Source organism: Enhydra lutris, unplaced genomic scaffold, assembly GCF_002288905.1.
Source record: "Enhydra lutris kenyoni isolate GAN:26980312 unplaced genomic scaffold, ASM228890v2 scaffoldscaffold61, whole genome shotgun sequence".
Classification (NCBI taxonomy): domain Eukaryota; kingdom Metazoa; phylum Chordata; class Mammalia; order Carnivora; family Mustelidae; genus Enhydra; species Enhydra lutris.
The window spans coordinates 311,445-326,935 of NW_019154145.1; the positions used below are offsets into that span (position 1 = coordinate 311,445).

General features: G+C 56.8%; 1 protein-coding gene across 1 annotated transcript in view; it reads right to left on the reverse strand.

Moving 5' to 3' along the window:
* LOC111158609 (disco interacting protein 2 homolog C) overlaps positions 1-15,491 on the reverse strand; it is a 189,282-nt gene that overhangs the window by 11,489 nt on the left and 162,302 nt on the right. The window contains exon 31 of the mRNA XM_022520749.1: positions 11,313-11,374. Within this exon, the coding sequence (XP_022376457.1) occupies positions 11,313-11,374 (62 nt within the window). The remainder of the gene's footprint in view (positions 1-11,312; positions 11,375-15,491) is intronic.

Consider the following 15,491-nt stretch of genomic DNA (forward strand, 5'->3'; position numbering starts at 1 on the left):
ACGCATGGAGACACACGGTGAGCTAGAAGGGCGGCCTGTGTGGGTGCGGCCTACTCGGTCTGCAACCCCCTCGGCGCGGGAGGGCACCGCGTCGGAGGAGCCCGGCATGACCGTGGGCCCCCGCTTGCCGCCCGTGGCTGTGGGGCCGCCGTGGGCACTGCCTCTCCCAGTGGTCTGGAAGGTTACAGCACACGCGAGGGGTTGTGGGGACAGACCATCTGCCAGCAAGCGGCCTGGCTCCCTCCACAGGGACGCAGGGCAGAGAAAGTGGTCCTGTCTCCCGAGAGAGGACAGACTGAGCCCACAGTGGAGACCCTCTCGGGGGGACTCTGGCGGACGCTGCAGAATCTCCGGGTGTGACGCAGCCGCAGACCGACCCGCCAGCCCAGGGACGCAGATGTCCTGCCAGTGCCCTTGCTGCCTTCACGGCTGTCCCTGTGCACCGAGCCAGCTCCCAGAGGGTCGAGAGCCCCTTCCCCAGCTGACGTGGGTTCTCAGCAGCTCACGAGCTCGATCAGGGCGTTGGTCGCTCCCGTCCCCTCTAACCTAGCCGGGCCGCCGGAGGGGAGGAGCCCTGCTCATTGCTGACCTTCCCAAGCTCAAGAACAGCGCCGGGGCTCCCCAAAACACGGCTTCCTGTCTAGTCTTTCTTAACGATGCGAAGCTCAGGCTTTTGCCGGAAGAGATAGCAAGGAAGATGGTGAACGTGGGGCAGATTTATGATTCCCGATGAAACCCCACCTTGTGCTCTGAACTTGGACCGTTTTGGCCCTGACCTAAGCTCTGCCCTGCCAGGCTGCAACTGTCCGCGTGGCGCAGGGTCGCTGCGCAAGGCATCCGCTTGCAAAGGGTCCTTCCTCCTCAGGACCTCCTCCGCCTCGTGGGATGCACCAGGGGGCTGCCACAGCCTCACGAGTTCCCCCACACTCACCCCTTCCTCCACCTGCCATGGATCTGTGGACCACGACTCCTGGCCCGGGCCAGGCCCACCAACACTGCCCCACGCAGCTGGCCACCTGCAGACCAACCACAACGTCACACTACCTGCCCCAGGGCTGCCAGGAGCGTCCGGATAGTGTCCCCCGTCCCTGCTCGTCACACTGCTGTCCAGCTCTGGTTGCCTGGTGGCCACTGTGGCCTGGAAACCGAGCACCGTCTGCACCTTCAATCGCCACAACCCGCTTGGCTACAACAGATGCGGAGGAGACCCAAAGTCGTCGCCAGAGGAAGACGAGCGGCTCTGCGCCTGCCCCCCATGCCATGGACATGCTACCAGAAACCCCAGGGCTTTCACAGAAACATCCTTCCAGCGTCTGAAGCAGCTACAAGACTGAATGTAACATAATGGCACCATTTGAAGTTCCAGAAGACGGCGGGATGGGGGCGTGTGGGTGGGAGGGATCCCTAACGATGGGGTGTGGCAAATGCTCCAGGATGTGGGGTCCCTGCTGCTGGTGCCGTGGCTGAGTCTTGTCCTCAGCCTCCCGAAGGCCAACGCAGAGGGAGGAACACGAGACCCGTTTTACTGTCTGGGTTTGGTTGGTGAATAGCCTGCGGCATCCTGTGCGGCTGGTGGAGCGTATCCGAGGCCATACGGGGACGACACAGTCACACCCGCAGCAGGAGCGACGCTGCAGGACACACCGAAGGCTGTGGTGCCTCTAAGGGAAGCTCGCCCCCGGGGTCAGCCCTTGATGACCGCGAAGGGTGACAGCAAAGGTTACTAGCAGCCCCGCAGCCTGGGGGGTCACGGAAGCCCCAACCCAGCAGAAGTCACCCCAAAACCAGGGACAGCAGGCAGAACAGAGGAGCACGCCTACATCCTATAGCCACTGTCCGAGTACCTACGTGTGACCGCTGCCTCTCCTCCTACAAAATTACGAGCCTGACGTGCTCCTGCCCTCAGCAGCCCTCCTGATTTCTGGTTTCTCCTCGTCCTTCCCTCAGGCTGAAAGGAGCCCTGCAGCCTTTTCTCCCTGTTGGTGTCTGTCTGTGGACCCTCGACGGGGCATGGGTCAAGCCCCGTGTCCATTCCTAAGGTTTTGATGCAAACTCATTCAAATTAAATTTAGGGAAAATGTCTGTTTTTTAGACATCTAGGCTTTTCCTTTTAACTAGTAGCATTTATTTTTGGGATAGTTTTATTTTATTTTTTAAGATTTTGTTTATTTGAGACAATGAACGAGAGAAGTGCACATGAGTAGTGGGGAGGGGCAGAGGCAGAGGAGGAAGCAGGCTCCCCCTGAGCAGGGAGCCCAAAAGGGGTCTCGATCCCAGGACCCTGGGATCATGAGACCTGAGCCGAATGCAGAGGCTTCACAGACGGAGCCCCCCAGGCACCCCAGGCCAGTCTCAGATTCACAAAAAGCCCTAACGCCAGGACGGCCCCACCAGGTCCCAGTAATAACCACAGTCCTGGACCCAGAGGCGCCGGCGTGGAAGGGGAGGGACGTCCGCTGCCACGAAGGAACCAGCCACATCAGCGCTTTCCTGTCACCTCGAGTCCATGTGTCATCGAATTTGGCCAATGACCTTCTCCTGCACCCCAAGGGGTATCCAGCCCCCATGTCTCTGTAGCCCCCCTGGGCTGGTGCGGTCGCTCACACCTTCCATTTTAATGCCCGTGATAGCTGTGTGGAGCCGGGCGAGCCGGTCTGTGGGACCATCTGGTGTCTCTCCCAGGGGACGGAGGTTGTGCGTTTGGGGAGGGAGACCATGGAGGTGAAGCCCTTCTCACCATGTCCGGTCGAGGGCACGTACTCAACACAACGTACCCCTCTGTGCTGGCCCGACCTCCCTCAGCTGTCTCCCTTAGTGTGACCCCTGCCCCTGTCCACACCCCGGCTGGGGCGGCGGTGTCCTCCGAGAATGTCGAAGAGCCGATCCCTCTACAGAGACGTCCAGCAGAGCCCGTGCCGGGCAGTGTGGAGTTCCCCCCCAGGGTGCTCCGGTGTTTGCTTCTACACTGGGTTCCATTGGACACCCTGTTCCCGTCTACGTGGGTCCATGTCTACCCCAAATAGTGGGTGTTGGGTCTGCTACCTCCCAGCAGACGGTCTCACTAGGGCACACCTCCTTTCCCTTCCTGAGAACGGAAAGGCCTGCAAAATAGTTTCTGGACTTGATACATTATGAGCATCATTTCCTAGAAATGTCTCTGAAAGTAATTTCAAAATTATAGAAAACTTGCAAACATGAAAGGAGTACAAAGAACACCTCTAATATCCCTTCATCAGGTTCACCTGTTGCTACCATTTTATCCCGTTTGCTTAATCACATTTGCTCTCGGTCCTGCTCGCTCTCTCTCTCTCTCTCTCTCTCTCTCTCTCGTGCGCGCGCGCACACACACATGCACACACACACACAGAGGTGTGTGTGTCTTTCTGAAGGCGGGGGGCGGGGTGGACACCGCTTCCATCATGACCCTCTGCTACCCAGTACTCCATCACGTCCTCCGAGGGGGCGACTCTCACACACGGTCACAGCACGGCCGTCCGCAACAGAGCACCGATCTGAGCCCTGACCCCAGCTCCGTCTGCCAGCCCAGCGACGGCCGCGCCGGCTTCCCCCACGCCGAGGACCCGCCGAGCACCAGGGCTTGCGGATGGCTGTCCCGTGTCTGTAGCTTCCGTTACTGAGGAACATTCCCAGAGCTGCTCTCTTTATGAAATCGACGTTTAAACAAAAAATGCAGCCCCTGCCTTTTAAAAATATCACTCAGGGGCCCCTGGGCTGCCCGGTCAGGTAAGCGTCTAGCTCTCGACCTCAGTCTGGGTCTTGATCTCAGGCTGTGAGTTCAAGCCCCACACTGGGTTCCATGCCCAGCATGGAGTCTACGTAAAGAAATCAATAAAAAATAAAAATAAAAATATCATTTGTAATCATTTAACTCAAAGTTGGGTCAAGACCGAACATAAAAGTTAGAAGGATAAGAACGTTCTGAGAAAACAGGGCAGAAGCTTAACGTCGGATTTGGCAAAAAAAACACACAAACAAACAAACAAACAAACAAAAAACAACCAAAAAAACCCATTAAAAAACTCCCCAAACCCTGCACTAGGACAGCAATGCACAGGCAGCAAAAGGTGGAAACACCAGATCCCACCAAAACAAAGACCTGTGCCCTCGACGACCTCAACAGAGCGAAAGGGCATCCCTGGGATGGGAGAGAACACGGCAAGTATTCTTGGCAAGTCCCAAGTGAGACTCACAAGTCCTGTGAGACTCAGCACACAGAAGGAACTCCCACCACTCAAAAATAAAACAATCTGATGAAAAACGGGCAAAGGACTTGAACAGACACTTACTTCTTCGAGAGAGTTCTATGCACGGCCAACAAGTCCACCGGAGGACGCCAACAGCACTGACCACCGGGAGTTCATGTCAAAACCACCATGAAGTCCCACGGATCCCCTCACACCCATCAGAGAGGTTGAAATCAGCCGCATGAGAAACCACGGTGCGGGCGAGGATGCGGAGAAATGGGACCCTCGTGCACGGCTGGTGGGAACGCGAGCCAGGGCAGCCGCTCCGGAGAACGGCATGGAGGGTCCTCAAGAAGTTAAACATAGAGCTGCCCTCCGATGTAGCACCGCACCGGCCTGTTCGCAGCAACCACTTACACGGTCGGGGACAGGTGGTGCAGGAGGAGGCCATACATCGCTTCAAAATGCAGACCATGAGTAAATCCCATGAGGCAGAAGCCACGCCGTCCTTCTGTGGTGCATGTCACACTCACAGCCCTGGGGTCCCCTGTGCCCACCCCAGGCTGCGGTCAGGCCCATGTCTGAGCACGCGGCCATCTCTTCCTCCACAAAGAGACTCCCCCTGAAATAAGTTTATTTAAGCAAAGAGATGCTTCCCTTCAGGGGAAAAGTCTCTAGGATTCCTTTCTTCTAAAATAACTCTCACTTTCCAGTGAGGGATGGGCCTCCACAGGACAGCCACATGGGCCAGTATTAGCTGGCTGCCCTTGGCTCCGCTCAGATCCTACAATCACACGGGCTTCCCAGGGTTTTATGGTGGTAGTGAGTCTGTTAACAGCGGGAGCAGAAAAACTCACCAGGACACAGACAGAGAAGCTGAACACACAGACAGTAAGAAAGTGGGTTTTCACAGACTTGTATTTTCCATCATCTTCTCCCTGTACCCACCCAAACACACTCTGGGCCATTTAATTACAAACCACGAGGTGTGTGTGCACAACACCAGAATGAGGAGGGAGGAGAGAACAAGAACACGATGGGGCAGCCTTTCTAATGGCACGGCTGGTCTGAGGGGACTCTGCTCCGTCTGGCCGACACCCCAGCCCAAGGCCGGGGGTCTGCTGACCCCTTCTTCTTCTCTGGGCCTGAGTTCTGACCCCACACAAGAGGGCTCCTCAAGGCCTTACCCTGCACCGTGGAACCCCGCAAAGCCGTCAGGATCGGACTTGCCGCACAGTGTGCCCAGGAAGGGCCCTCATCACTCTGGCCACGTGTGCACGTCTCACAACGAGAAATCAGGGACCGTGTCCACCTCCCTCTGGAAACATCAGTGCACGGGGTGGCAATCTGCAGTGGGGACCCCCCCCAGGGAACATGCGGGGCATGAACGAGATCTCTCCATCAGAGAAGACACGGCACTCATGACACGGTGGCTGCGAGAATGTGGCGGACGTCTGATTTCGGGGCAGGGGCCGGACTAGCAAACAGATATACAGGGGCTCGGTTAAATGTGAGTTTCAGATCAACAGGGACGCTTTTTAAAGCATACGTTCACCCACGCGTTTCTGGACATATTTGTACTAGAGGAATGATGCCTCTTGTGTCTGAAACTCAGAGTTAGCCGGCCATCCCATAGTTCATCTGCCGCTCCAAGTTAGAGGACCCGGTAGAGGCCTTCGGGATAAGAGTTAATGAATAAACCAGTGGGGCAAAACTATCCCGTCAATACATTATTTTTTATTTAAATTTGATCTTTGCTGAAAAAAGATTGCAGAACAATTTCTCAGAAGAACGTAAAATGTTCTAGGAAAGGAACACTTAATCAAAACTCCGCAAATGTTTGAAGTGTGGAAAGGACTCAAAAGCCTTACCCGATCTTTCAGAACCCGGTGGGGAAACGCGCGGACCTGTAACGAGGGGCGGGACCTGGCAGTCTGCTCTGGACACCCTCGTGCAGGAGACGGGGCAGGCTGGTGGGTTCAGAGACGTGGTTTGAGGTCACATGGCCAGCTGGTGGCAGAGCTGTGACCAGTGCCTGGACCAGCCCCCTGGAGCTCTCACTCCTCCTCTCAGAATCTCCTAATGGGACAGCAGGTGTCAGAATGAGGTGCAAAGATCAGAAATAGGTGATGGTTTAAAAGGTCTGTGGTCTCTAGGGGATGCTCTGCTGGATGGGGGAAAAGTACAGAAAACATCGAGGGGAAGAGCTCGTCCTTAGTATGGGGCTGGGAGCCTGAACCTGCCTCCCGCACCCGGCCAGGACCTCTCAGACACGGCTCCGGGGCTCCCCACCTGCACAGCCAGCTCGGGAAACTTCGACAAGCTGGTTACGCTGGGCTGCATTCTAAAGGAGGAGAAGCAGAGAAAGGGGACTCATGTCTGTATGTGAAGCTACCAACCCGGGGAAGATTCTGACAGGGAAGAAGGGGCTGGAAATTCAGCCCCAAATTAACACGTTGCAAAATATAAACTCTCCCTTTTTATTCTGTTTTCTCTATCGATAAAGTAATCAGATTTTCGAGTACACTCCTGAAGAACTATTTAAGGAATGCACAAAACCCACAGCGCTCGGGGCGCCTGGGTGGCTCAGTGGGTTACGCCTCTGCCTTCAGCTCAGGTCATGATCTTAGGGTCCTGGGATTGAGTCCCACGTCAGGCTCTCTGCTCGGCAGGGAGCCTGCTTCCTCTTCTCTCTCTCTCTGCCTCTGCCTACTTGTGATCTCTCTCTGTCAAATAAATAAAATCTTTAAAAAAAAAAAACAAAAAACAACCCACAGCGCTCCAGCCCGGATCTAGTCCTCTCCGATGAGGCAGCCGCCGTTCAGCTGGCCAAGCGACGAGCAGCCAGGCCAGCAGACGGAGAAGCAGGTCTGTAAGCATGTATACCAGGAAGCAGGTCTGTAAGCATGTATACCAGGGACGCATCTACAGAAGCGATACATCGTTTAGATGTGTTACACGAGTGAATCATTGCTGTGCTTCCAGGTCTCTCGGGTCAGACAGGAGGTGCTCGGGCTCAGCGGAGCAGAAACCAGGAGCGTGCGGCCGGTGTCTCATCGAACGTCAGGGAGACGACGGTGCTCATGGCAGCCAGAACTCCTGGGGTCAGCTCCGTCCACGCGGGGCCTGGGCAACAGAGGCGCCCCCCACCCCATGCCTCCCAGTGGCTGTCGAGGAGCATGTGACCGGAAATCAGCGATCCAGTAATAAGTGTGAGCTCCCCGTCAGCTTCTGCTAAGACCCTCATGCCGGTCACGCACACACCGAAAGCCGGCAGAGAGCGGGGTCCCTCTTCTGCTGTTCTGTGTTCGTCTGGGCCCCCTCCTGCCCTGCACAAAATCGTGAGTCTCACAATGCACTTGAACACTGTGCTCACTTCCCTCGGGGTCTCCGTCCTTGGTTAACCGCTGACCAGGACTTAATGGACTATCCCTGCTTTCCGGAGACTCAGCACCTCAGGTTAGGAGGAGTGAGGAAGCTGGGGAAAGCTTTACACTAACACTGTGTCCACAAGATTTAACTCCTAAAACTATTTCCTTAAAAGCTGGAAATTTTTTTCTTTCCCATCTCAAGTCTGCAAACTCCAAGTGCTCAAGGAAAGATCCAATTGGAAGAGATGGAGTGACCGTGAATTCATCTTAAATGAACGTATTAGAAAGAGTATTTTTAAAAAGTCACGGTCACTTTCAAGCAGCCCCCAAACCATTTCCCCATCTCCCCCTTGTGCACAGTGAGGCTACGTCCACTCCAGCAGCAGGAGAGTTAGTCCCTTGCTCTGTGAGGCCGACATGTTCTCCACAGTGACCTGCCGTAAACAGAGGACCAAATCCCAACACTGGGTCACAGGAGACAAGAGGCAGAAAGTCACATAGAAACCAAGTCAATTTGGGGAACTATTTGGTCACAGGCTTCCACAACGAGGCTCTCCTCCGTCACCTGTCTGTCCCACGTGTGCACGTGAGCATGCACAATCTCTCTAGGGAAGGTGGACACACACACGGACGAGGTAGCCCTCTCCGGGTGATTAGCTCATAATTAAGCAGGTGCCCTGGCATCCTAGTGAATGTACCAGAGCAGCCGGAAGAGTGACCACTCCCTTCGCTGAATCTCAATGTGTCCGACCTCAGCACAACAGCTTCGTTTTTTTCCCCACAAACGGTGACAAGATAGAGAGTCAATATTTGCAAAGGCTCCCGTTTCACCTGCACCCCCACGGGGACCTGGAGCCTGGCGAGCTCCCTCCTGCCCCGGGTCACGCTGGTGCCGTGGGGGGGGGGCAGCTTCAACCCCGCTGCCCTCACAACGCCTCCAGGGCCCTTGAGGGCGGCTGTATCGTGCCCGTTCTGGGCACAGGGAGACTGAGGTCACAGAGCCTGCCCAGATCTGAACTCTGATCGGCTGGACCCACAGCCTCTCCGTCCCAGTAGCTGTTGCTAAGACACTTCTGGGTTGTGCTGACGAAGGGCAGTGGTGAAGTCAGTGGTCTTCTCTCTGGGAAACGCGCAGGGTAGATGGTGGAATGGAACTGAATGGAACTGGGCTTGAAAGCAGGAGGATTTCACAGACTCGGGGTGCTGTGGACAGTGGAGAGGCCCCTGGGGTACGACTCCCAGCTCAGGGAAGGGGTGGGAGCTCCGGCCTCCAGGGGCAGGGGCCTCACGGGTGAGGGGAAGAGCCGGGGAGGTTTTCCTGAGCGGCGTGTCGGCCAGCGCGCCGGCCTGACCTAGCCGGGAAGGCCCATCACAGGGGGTGACGGCAGTGGATAACACAGAGGACATGAGAGCTTGGGCTCCTGGCCACTGACGCTCTGGGCACAGACCAGACTGAAGGAGGAGCAGAGGACCACCTCCCTCAGCTCCCGGCCTCCTCCGTCCTCCGCCTGCAGGAGAGGCGAGAATGTGAATCAGCTGCACTGGAGTGCGGGTGGGCAGTGCAGGCCCCGTGGAGGAGGCTTTCTCAGGAGAGGCCCGGCCAGGGCGGACGCGGGTGTCTGCCTGCCCTGCCTGCCCGCAGGGCCCTCTGACACTCGTCGACATGGCCAGTAACCGTGACAACCAGCAGCCGCTGATGATGCATGACTGACAGCAACTCCCAGCTCCCCAAGCGCTTCTACTTCTGTCCCCGATGACCTCGGCAGAGAGCACACAGCTCAGGACGAGGGCGTCATTTAAGAGGTTTACGGACCTTGACGACGGGAGAACCAGTCGGTCACCATGAGCACGTACCGCATCTCAGGCCCTGGCTCCCGCCAGCGTGCACAGCTCTGCCGCGCCACCCTGTGCCACGCTGCACCCTCTCAGCGGGAAGAACTGCCCCCCGGGATGTCCGCAGGGACAGTCTCAGAGACCGGAGACAGTGATGCCTCTGCTTTCCGTTCGAGCCCTCCGTCCCCTCCGTCCGACCATCCCCAACGCTCCAGGACGCATGTGACACACGGGGCTCGGACGGTCGTCCGCTGCTCTTCCCGTGTCAAAGGACCCGTGTTCTTCCGCGTGCCCTCACGGAGCCTGCCTGTCCCGCGTGTGGGGCCGGGCCACAGACGACCGCACAAATGCTACCTCAGCAGGGACTGGGGGAGCGACTGCTCAGCTTTGGAATCATAAAAAGTCTAATATTGCACCGTTTCTAAGTACCTTCTGCAGAGGGTAGAGCCTAGAAGTCCCGTCTGGAAATGCCAATGACGCTGAACAAGTTACCTCAACTCTTCGAAGCCAGATGTTGCGTCGGAAGATTATCCGAGGGGGGGCGAGGCCGGGAGCGGGCCCGGGGCGCCGTGCTGTCCGTGTCTGCCCTCGGCCTCTCGGAGGGGAGTCTAGCTTGGGGCTCGAACCCTGACTCCCCCTGCACAGCAGCATCTAAAACGAAGCCCACGGGGACCAGGCAGGCCTCACGTGGGACGTGTTAGGGGAACGCAGGTAGCCCTCTCGTCTCCGCGTACTGCATTTGGACCATCCATGTGCGGCTGTCCCCCCTCCCATAGCACAGCTTCAGTCCGTCCCTGGGACGCCGGCATAGCACTCCCCAGACTGTGCTCAACAGACACGGCCTGACGTCCACGGGGCCCAAGAGCCCCGCTGGGGATGCCCGGTGTGATTGTGGGGCCTGGAGGGTGTGTGCACGGCCGCCTGGACCGCTCCTCAGCCTCCACAACCCCACTCCCCCACACACGGACGCGGGTCATCCGGGGAATGCCGGGCCACTCGCTCCGTTGGGCAAGGCCCCCCGTCCACTAACGGTGATCGCTGATTCCCTCGTCCCTTCACTCAACAGCGTGACGACCCACGTCGGCGGGTGAGCAGAGGACGAGACACGCAGTGTCTGGCCATCGCAGGGCCTTCATCAGGCGCCTGCTAGTCCTTTATAGGAGATCCCCGTACGCAGATCCATGCTCCTGGGTCCCAGCCCAGGAACAACCATGAGCCGGCATCACCATAGTCACTCAGTGGGGAGCCTCGGGCATCCGGGGACGTCCTCCTGGCTGGGGCGGATATTCCCGGCAAGGCTCTCATCTTGCTTGTACCTCTGCCTCCTTCCCCCACTTGAGGAAAACGGACAAATGCTCAAACGCTCACCTTTTGTTTTTGCTCAAGGCTGCTTGGGGAGCTGCACAGAAGGTGACTTCACCCACGTTTTAATTTTTTATGGAAACACCTTCATACAAAATTTCAATTCCCGTAAAGAAATGCGGGCAGACTGCGTTGGGCTCCCCTCGCTCCCTCTCCCACGCCCCCTGCTCGAGTTCCCTCTCTAGCTGTCTGTCAAATGAATAAATAAAATCTTCAAAAAGAAAAGAAAAGAAAAGAAAAACGTGGGCAGAGTGCTGGCAGCTTTAAAAGGTGCCACACGGTGCCCAGGCTTCTGGACAGACCGCTAGAGAGGCAGCTACGGTCACCCTGACCGGTCTGCGGCGGTCTTAGCGCACAGCGGACGGCCCCAGTGGGAACCACACGGAGGTGGGGGGTGGGGCACGGTTCGAGCCAAGTGGCGCGGCTCTCCGGCTTGATCCACCGGCAACGTGCGCACAGCGGACAGACGCTGCGCTCCTTCCCTTGCTAGACGGCCCCTGCACGCTGGGCCGCCAAGAAAGAAACCCCAAGCGCACCGTACCTGTCGTGTCTCAGAGCTCGCATATCAACATAGACGGTGGTCGGGTCAGGTCCCGAGGTCCCCTGCAAGCAAGGACACAGCGCGGTTAACTCACGTTTGTGTGGGAGCCCCTGGGTCTGTGCTTCTACAGTTAGCGAGAATTTCTTCGGTAAAATCGCAAACCGAACAAAAACTAAAAAGCACTAGACCCACACTTCTCTCCAAGATACCCGTTAGTTTCTAGTTTGGTAACCTCGGTTCTGAAAGGAGCGTCTTAGCAGGACTATGCTGGACTTCCACATGGCTTGAATGTCCATCCTATCTACAAAGGCTGGAAGGAAAGAGGTGCTGCGCGTGTTGCCGAATAAGAAAAGGCTGAAGCTGCTGAGACGTCCAGCTAGCAGGCGTCGAGGGCAGGGAGCTCCGTTCCTGAGAAGCTCCTACTACACGCATCCCAAAAGGTGTGTTTCTAGAGGTCAAGACACTGAAGCAGAACGTGGGACAGAACGTGGGACTCGGACTGACAGCTCGAGAAGGAAGAGGTAAGAGATAATTATCTTGTTCTGTTTAGCTCTGCCTCTGCCTTGCCATTCCTCCAGCCGAGGGAGGTTATTTTTGTCTGGGACACGGGTCGGGGAGGTGGTGCGCGGATCAGCAGTGCAGTCCCCCGGGAGCTCTCCGTGACTGAGCTACCGAACATGGGGTGCAGAGGTCTGGTCTTGGTAGCACAAATCCCTTCAAAACCTGCCAGGCTGACGTCTGACCAGTGACTTCCCGCCACCTCCGTGCAGTGCAACTACAGCTACGCTTTAAACCAAGAATTGTAGCTGTTTCTCGGAAGGCCAGGTGATACCTTACCTAGAAGAAGATGGAGCCCAAAACAAATTTCCAAAAACTGAGAGAGCCCCTCAGAATTTACTTGAAGAACTGTGCAAAAATTCTCCAGGAGAGGATCTTAATCTTGTTTCATGAAACACTAAACTAAACACAGCTTCCCGGCTGGCCGCTGGTCTCCAGCCGCGAGCACAGAGCGCCGTCAGCCTCCGCGTGCAAGCTCACACCCCGTGTTACGCTGAGAACGTTCTCTCCCAGCGACGGCTACTCACGGAGCCGTGTGACCGACCAGCGCCGAGGGCAGCACTGGTCCGAGGTTCTGAGTAACGGAAAGCACGTAACCACAGGCGGCCAGTTAAAAAGTAAACAAATCAGAAAACAGGTCAGCAAACGCGGGACGTGAAGTTAAACGGACAGGACCCCAGACTGGCAGAGACCAGCAACTGTGCGTAATGGGAGCGTGTGTCGCGAGCATGCGACGTTCGAGGAGGTCTGAGAGTGCACGTCGTGCCGGGCACCAGTCCGTCCGTGGCCCGTGCCCCGAGCCAGGCTCCGCACTTGACTTCTAGTGTGCCCCAGTGCTGGAGGCGGACAAGACAGTGGTGGGAAGGGGGCACTGGTGTGGATGAAGAGGAAGTTCCCCTACCTGCTCGGCCAGCTTCCACAGCCTGTGGGGCTACAGCGGCAGGGGCGGGACGAGAAGAAAGGAGAGAATACCGGACCAACGGAACCACAGACAAGCAGCACACAGACACGCAGACAAAACAACCCAACAGTTAAAATGGGATGGGGGGGGGGGAGGAGAACGCAAAAAGCACGGAACAAAGTAAAAAGAAGATCAAAACCAACGTCAAATATGGAAATCATTAAAATCAATCACTGTACCATTAAAGGCTAAAAACAGAACAAAACTTAGATGTCGACAAACCACAGAGCAACAGAGGAGAGTGACGGATGACGGTCTCGGGCCAACACCCCCGAGTCACCCGTTCACCACACGAGGTCGGTGGTAGCACCCGGTGTTTGGGTGGTAAGAGGCGTGTGGGTCCTTTTCCTTCCTGAAGGAAGGAGGCGGCGTGAATTTTACGGCACACTGGTGAGGGTCCCCTCTCTGAAATACAACTCCTCTGGCGCGCGCGTTTCAACGAGGGGTTCCGCCGACACGCGGGCTGGTCCCGAGAAGCCAGGGCAGGAACGGACACAGATTTTCTCTTCCCTCCGATGTTCCTGTAACACCCGTGTCTGTCTCGTTCACATCACCGTGTGCATGCAGAATAGACACAGGTGACACAAAACAGGTGTGACTCAGCTATTTCCGTCACCACAGGGCGTCTGGTCAACAGTGGGCTCTTGGTAGGGTTTCTGGGGCGTCAGAAATTCTTTCTGTGTGGTTTTTCCACCGTGTGGGGTCGGCGCCCGAAGCCCCGCGTGGCTCCCGGTGCGCCGCAGCTCCAGGCTCCAAGGATAATCGTGACGGGCAGCCGGATGTGCTCCCGGCTGAGTCGGAACGCCTGGCCCGGCTCCAGCGCGACAGAACCGACAAGAGATGCCCAGGTTGGACGGAGGCACGAAGGAACAGCGCCCCAGGCTCGCACGGGGGCCAGACCTGCACGGGGGCCAGGCCCACGGTCGCAGCAGGGAGCTCCCCCTCCCGAGCGCGTGCCCGAGTCGGCCCCGCCACAACGCTTCCTCCTGCTTCGATCTGCTCCGTGGTTTTGGGGCCCTCCACCCGCTTAACATCACTGACATGCCCGCGGCGGAAACCTTCCGGGAGCCATGCAGGGCCTTGGAACGCGTGGGTTTCCCCGGGTGAGCGGGCGTGGATGCCAACCCTCCCAGCAGCACCATCGGGGGCCCTGGATGTGGGACAGTCGTTGGCGCCATCTCTGACCCGACCCCACAGCCCCCAAACCTCACCCCGCGGGGTCCGGGCGCAGTCAGTCCCGGGAGGACAGCTGCAATATCAGGTCATCTGCGGGTCCCCTGGGCTCGGCAGTGACCCCCCCCCCCCCCCCCGCCCCGCGACCCCGCCGCCGCCCGGGGCCTTTGAGAACAGCACTGCCTGCAGATCCAGACCGAGGTCTCCGTCGCTCCGTCCCTGCCTTCCTTGCGGGCACCGCGGCGACCAAGGCAGTGGCTTTCTGGGCCAGGAGCTGTGGCCCGACACTAAGAAGGAGCGGCAGGGAACAAGGTCCACATCTGGAGGCGCGTGCGACTTTTCACCTGACCTACCCAAGCCCAGTGCAAGGTCTGCAATAATCCCCTTCACGATTCCGCAAATCCCAAATATTCCAAATATTAACTGGAACAAAATGAGCCCATCTTTTCTCTACATTAATTTAATTCACAGATTTTTTTTTTAAAGATTTTATTTATTTATTTGACAGACAGAGATCACAAGCAGGCAGAGAGGCAGGCAGAGAGAGAGGAGGAAGCAGGTTCCCTGCTGAGCAGAGAGCCCGATGCGGGGCTCGATCCCAGGACCCGGGATCATGACCTGAGCCGAAGGCAGAGGCACAACCCACTGAGCCACCCAGGCGCCCCTAATTCACAGATTTTGTTGTGGTGGTTCAAGGGTCAGTTTTCTCAGAGGAAAAATATGTATGACTAAGAATAAATTTCCCAACTTGTAGGCACACAGAAGGGACAGCTCGGCATCTGCAGCAAAATCCCGTCGCATCGATGAGGGACAGATGGAGGAGTGAAGGGTTAGCTTGTAGGTGTTTCCAGACTTGAGAAGTCCGCAGGTACGAACAGTGGAGCTTTCAGGATGCGTACGAGGGAGTGTGTGTTAAAATTTCCTCACTTGCACAAAACTGACTCTGCCACAAACGTAAGCTGGCGTTTCTGTAAATAAGGAGAGCTCTCATGCGTGTAAGAGCTCCCAGGTACCCAAAGTCATCAAATATTTGCAAAAAAGGACGAGCAGGAAAGAAAACTCACTCATTCCAACTGGAACTTCCTCAGGACGGAAGACAGAGCATGTCTGAGATCTCAGGTCGCACTAATGGAAAAGGTCTGCACCGTAAAGGTCAGCTGGACAGCAACTACGTCGCAGATGGACACATTCACACTAAAAATCCTTCTTTCTCTGGTATAAAAGTACGATGTCAGTTAGGCACCGAACGCTTCTTGGAACACATCGGTTATACTTAAATCTCCGCTGAAGAGATACAGACTTCATCCTAACCCCAGCGCAGAGCACCCAACACCTCACCCCAGTGTGCCGCTAACCAGCCACAGGGTCGGCATGACCTGGTATCAGCCCACGCCCCGCAGGCTCACGTAACCAACTCCTGAGTGGAAATGCCACCAAGTCAGGCATCTGGCGCGGTGATGTTGGACGTATCTATTGCACTGGGTGTT